General features: G+C 36.5%; 1 gene segment (V, D, J or C); it reads left to right on the top strand.

Annotated features, from left to right (window-relative positions):
* The first annotated feature begins 4,764 nt into the window (after positions 1-4,764).
* LOC103271440 lies at positions 4,765-5,424 on the top strand. The segment is given in 2 exon segments: positions 4,765-4,866; positions 5,069-5,424. Coding segments are annotated over 2 exon segments (405 nt in total).
* The last annotated feature ends 646 nt before the right edge of the window (positions 5,425-6,070 follow it).

Below are 6,070 nucleotides of genomic sequence, written 5' to 3'. Positions count from 1 at the left end.
TTCTAACTTGCCTTTGCTCCATTTCTTTATCACTGTCTCAAAGTTAGTCTTAAGGTGGTGCTGGTGGGAGCAGAGTTGATCTTACTATCAAAGGGTAGTGCTCAACTGCTTAGATCTGTCAGGTGGCTCTTTGAAGAATGAATGCAAAGGGCTTGCTTGTATTTATCATAACTCAGAGATCTCTCTTGCAGGAAAAAATGGCTGTGCAAATAAATATCTCTTTAAAATTCGCTAGGGGGATTCAACAGCAGTTTTGGGTAATAAAAAATCCACAAAATTGAAAATGTTAATTAAAATTATACAGTTTGAGAAGAAAAAAAAGAAAAGAAATATGTGTCACAAGAGCCCTATGAGATATTATCAAATGTGCAGACATAGTCTAATAGGAGTTTCCAAAAGCCAAGAGAGAGGGAGAGAGAATAAGGGAAAAGAAGAATATCTGAAAAAATAATGACCAAAATCTTCCCAAATTCATGTCTTGATGGAAGACATGAATCTGTACATCCAAGAAATTCAACATTCTCCAAGTAGGAAAAGGTAGAAAAAAATATGCACTGAGACACTTTATAATCAAATCATGTAAAGACAAAGACAAATGAAGAATCTTGAAAGTTGCAAGTGAGAATTTACTAATTGCATATAATTGAGCCTTCATGAGATATCAGTTAATTTATTGTCACAATCTGTGGAAATCAGAAGACAGTGGAATGACACATTTAAAGTGCTTAAAGAACAAAACTGTCAACCACCAATTCTATATCTGGCAAAATTATTTTTCAAAAAGAAAGAAGAAGGCAAGACAACCCAGATATAAACAAAAGTTGAAGTTGTTAATCACTTATAGATCATCCCTAGAATAAACTCTTTTTTGTTTTGCTTTACTTTATTTTAGAGTTGTTGGGTACACATGAGGATTTAGTATATAAGTAAGTTGTATGCAGGTGAAGTTTGGGCTTCTAGCTGGTCCTCTCTCCCCCCGATAATGGATCAGGTACCCTGTGTGTTGCCATGTGTCCCCCTGCTTCCTTTCTCCCCCACATCCTCACTGCCCTAGCAGTGTCCAGCATCTGCCCATCCTACCCTTGTGCTCATGTGACCAGTGATCACCCCTACCAGAAATTCTAAAGAGAATTTTTCAGGCTGAAATAAAATGGCACTAGACAGCAGCATGGAGCATGCAAAAAAACCAATAAACAATGATAAAAGTAACCACATAAATAAATATAAATATAAACCACATAAATAAATATAAAAATAAATATAAATAAATACTTTTGCATATTTATACTTCCTCCTTTTCTATATGATTTAAAAGACAAATGCATAAGCAATAATTACAGATGTATATTAATGGGAATACAGTGGGTAACAATGTGTGTGTGTGTTTCCACATGTATAAAGATTTCCTTATTGCTGTTGTTTTTAATAACAAGCTTATATATAGCAAAAGAACACAAATATAGTAGCATTTGTCTTAAGATAAATTTAGTTTAAATGAAATCTTGCTTTTCAATGCTTTAAGGTTCACAAGACATATTTAGAATATTGACTACTGTGGGAGTTGAAGACTGCTTAAATAAAATGAAAGAGGAAACTGGGTTTTTTTTTTCTTGACTGACATAGCACTGCTCTTCAGGCATAAAGGAGTTCTACATATTCTTTAAATATCTTTAGACATAGAAGGTTTTACAGGACAATTGCATGAATTCTGTCATTTTGCCGACTGATATGGCTATATGTACCACATTAGACCTATTGATCGTTTATATGTGGGATTTTTTTTTTTTTGTGCTACAAATATTACAGAGGAGGGTGCTTTTTACAGACTGTGCTGTAGTCTGTATATTGAAAAATTTCATCAGTTTTTCAAACTTTGGTGGTTGTCCTCTTGTGTTATATCACTCCTCCTTTCATTTTTATATTAATTAAGAAATGGCTCTTGTGATTTCTGTCAAGTGTAATGTGTTCCTAGAGAAAGGGAATTCACTATTAGCATCTCCTAAACCCATGCAGTTGTTGGTGGAAATGGGAAGGGAGTACCATCCCTGATGGATATTGACTCCATGACTCTTGAGTAGAAAATGGCCTGCATCTTCAATGGCCTATGCAAGGACATGAAGCAGGTTGTTAAACAGAGAAGGGACAGTAGTTGTCTGTGCTTGTTTATCTGAGATCCAATTAAGTTTCTTGCATAGATAGCTCTTTCATAGATCTGGTTTACGGGTCATGTTAGGATAAAAATACAAAGAGATAAGACCTATAACTTTTGGAGATTAATTCCTATATATCAGTTACACACCCAAAAAAGGGAATAATAGGAATTATATAAATGAACAAGTAGGTACATTGGATTTTATTGATAATCCAGGTACTAAAGACAGGTTTATATCTATTGATATACACAGCTGAATTTTTGATACGAAATGGAACAATAATGAATTTTAAGCTTCTCTAGTCCCTGGTCTTGCTAAAAAATATTGTCCAGGCTGTGAGTTGGGAGTGTGTTTGTTCAGTTAGGTTTTAGACCACTCTGAAAGAATTATTTTGAATTACAAAAATTTCTTTAAAAATTAGAGATAGCAGAGTGATATGGAATCTCTGGCTTGACATGGAGGAGAGCTGCACAATATGAAATGCTCCTTGAATTGCAACAATTTCACTCAGCTTTGTATAATAGAAGAACATGACTGATCAGGAAAGTAGTTATTATAATTAACTGTTCTTACTTATACAAGAGTTTCCATTTGATGTGAAACTCTTAACACACGTACACATTCCTCTGCCTCACACACACTTGTTGAGTTTGACCAAGTGCTTATTAAAGCTTTAAAAATTGATATATACTATTTGTGCATAATTATGTATACATGTAACATGTTTTTATATACATATAATGTGTAATGATCAAGTCAGGGTATTTAGGACATCCATTGCCAAGAAAATTTATCATTTCTATGTGTTGAGAACATTTCAAGTTCTCACTTCTAGCTATTTTGAAATGTACAGTATACTGGAGGGAACCCCAAAAAACCAGAATTTATTTATTAAAAAAGGTGTATTTGTTCTTACATATTTAACCTTCAGTCACCTTCAAAGTGCACTCTGTTTGATGCAATACATTTATTGAGATGCTTTTTCCTCCACTCAAAACATTTTTTGAACTTGTCAATTTTGATGCCTTTTAATGCTTCTGTCATTTTCTTGTTTCACTCTTCCACACTGGCAAAACACTTCTCTTTGAGAACTTTTTCAATCTGGAAAACAAACAAGTCACTCAGGGTGAGATCGGGTTAATAGGGAAGAGGGTGGGGCACAGGATCATGCCGTTTTTGGTAAAAAAAAAAACAACAAACTGCTGAATGCTCAGTGCGGTATGGACAGTTGCATTGTCATGGTGGAAGCACCAGTCACCTGTTTGCCACAACTCTGGATGTTTCTTCCACAAGGCAGCCCCTCACAACAATGCTAGGTGGTACGATGATGCCTAGTTGTTACACTGATGCCAATGGGTTCCTAGAACACTTATCTAGTAGAGGAAACCTATACTGCAAGGGGCACATCCTCCAAAAAGATAATTCTGGTATTTTGGGGTCCCCTATATTGTTGTTAACTATAGTCATCCTATTCTGCCACTGAACATTAGAACTTACTCCTTCTATCTAACTGTATGTTTGTGCCATTAACCAGTCTCTCTTCATTTCCCCCCTCACACACACCTACTTTCTTCCCAGCCATTGGTAACTCTCTCCCACTTATTAATGAGTATATACAATATTTATCTTTATGATCCTTAACCTAGTGGTCTTTGGTTCCATCCTTATTGCTGCAAATGGCATGATTTTACTATTTCTTATGGCTGAGTTGTATTCCATTGTGTACATTACCACTTTTCTTTATCCATCCATCAGTGTAGGGACACTTAGGTTGATTCCACATCTTTGCTATTGAGAACAGTGCTGCAATAAACATGGGCTATGAGTATTCCTTTAATATACTTATTTCCTTTCCTTTGGATAGATATCCAACAGTTGGATTGCTGGATTGTATTGTAGTTCTATTTTTTGATTTTTGAGAAATCTTCATACCGTTTTCCATAGTGACTCTACTATTTTACATTCCTACCAACAGTGTATGAGAGTTCCCTTTTCTTCAAGTCCTTGCCAACATCTGTTATTTTTTGTCTTTTTAATAATAGCCACTTTAACTGGGGTAGATGATGTCTCGTTGTTTTGATGTGTATTTCTCGATGATTAGTGATGTTGAACATTTTAATATACTTGTTGATCATGTGTCTGTCTTTTTTTGAGCGGTGTCTGTTAATCCTTTGCCCATTTTTTAAAATGGGATTCTTTACTTTTGTTGTTGTTGAAGTGTTTGAGTTCCTTGTATATTCTGGATTTAAAGTGTCAGATTTTTACTTTTAATAGTTCACATAACAGGGTCCACATTTTTATTTTTTTTTTAAATCACTAACTTGAATCCACAAGATGGCAGTGTTGCCTCAGGGACCCTGAGGAAAGCTGCCATGTGCTTCTGTGTGCCTGCGACTGTGTGTGTGTGTGTGTGTGTGTGTGTGTGTGTGTGTGTGTGTGTGTGTGTGTGTGTGTGTGTGTTTGAGAGAGAAAGAAAGAAGAGAAGAGGAGGGAAGGAGGGGCTCAGTGGTGAAGCAGGGATGCTAAAAAGGGTATCTTTTTTCTCATTGGTAGAACAGATTCTTCTTAAGTTTCCTACAGTAGAAAAATTAGAAACATCTGAGCAGCAATTTTTTTTTAAGGTTTAAGATTTGGATCCTCAGTGAACCAGGAAAGAAAAGAACGATGAAATCGTTGAGAGTTTTCCTAGTGATCCTGTGGTTTCAGCTGAGCTGTGAGTTTTGGGCATCTCTATAAAAACATAAGGTCCAATAATTGAAGTTATAATCTGTCCTAGGTCTGTGGATAGAATCAGGAATTCTTTTTTCCCTCTAACTTAAGAAGGGTGGGAGGCCTGTGAAAAAATGGTTTAAATTCTGGAGAGCAAGTATCCACTACCCAACCCATCTTCTCTGTTTTGTTGTTTTTTCCCACAGGGATGAGGAGCCAACAAAAGGAGGTGGAGCAGAATCCCGAATCCCTCAGTGTTCCAGAGGGAACCACTGCCTCTCTGAACTGCACATTTAGTGACCGTAGTTCTCAGTACTTCATGTGGTACAGACAGCATTCGGGGAGAGGCCCTGAGTTGCTGATGTCCATATACTCCACTGGTGACAAAGTAGATGGAAAGTTTACAGTGCAGCTTAATAAAGCCAGCCAGTATGTTTCCCTGCTCATCAGAGACTCCCAGCCCAGCGACTCAGCCACCTATCTCTGTGCCGTCAGCGCACAGTGCTCCACAGGCACCTGCAGTCTGTACCCAAACTTCCTGGGGCCCAGGAGTGCCTCGTGAAGAGCAGTAAAGTTCTGTCTGCTCTCTAGATGCAAATGTAAACTAAGAGTAATAGTTTGAAGGGTTTGATTGATTTGGGAAATATTTTCATAATTCTAAAAATAATGGAGACCCTGAAAGAAAATGAAAGACACAATATTGCTGTGGTTGAAATATTTTCTAGTCTAGTCTTTCCATTTTAATTTTACATTTTAAAAGAAATTGAGGTATGATTAACATACAAAAGATGCATATATTCTCTTCATACATACACCACAGTCTGTGCCATAAACATATTTATCATCTCTAGAAGTTAACTTCCTCCTTTCTTTTTTATTTAGGTATAATGGATATACAAAAATGTGCATATATTAGCCAACAGAAACATGAAAAAGTGCTCGGCCTCACTAATCATCAGAGAAGTGCAAATCAAAGCCATATTGAGATACCACCTAACCCCAGTAAGAATGACCATCATTAATAAAACAAACAACAGATGCTGGAGAGGAAGTGAAGAAAAAGGAATGTTCTACACTGCTGGTGGAAATGCAAACTAGTGCAACCTCTTTGGAAAGCAGTGTGGCGATTTCTAAAAGAACTAGACACTGACTTTCCACATGATCCAGCAATCTCCTGACTGGGAATATACTGGTGGAACTCAAATCAT

This window comes from Carlito syrichta, unplaced genomic scaffold (genome assembly GCF_000164805.1).
Source record: "Carlito syrichta isolate Samal-C Ts95f unplaced genomic scaffold, Tarsius_syrichta-2.0.1 Scaffold311663, whole genome shotgun sequence".
NCBI lineage: Eukaryota > Metazoa > Chordata > Mammalia > Primates > Tarsiidae > Carlito > Carlito syrichta.
This window is presented reverse-complemented; position numbering and strand designations above follow the sequence as displayed.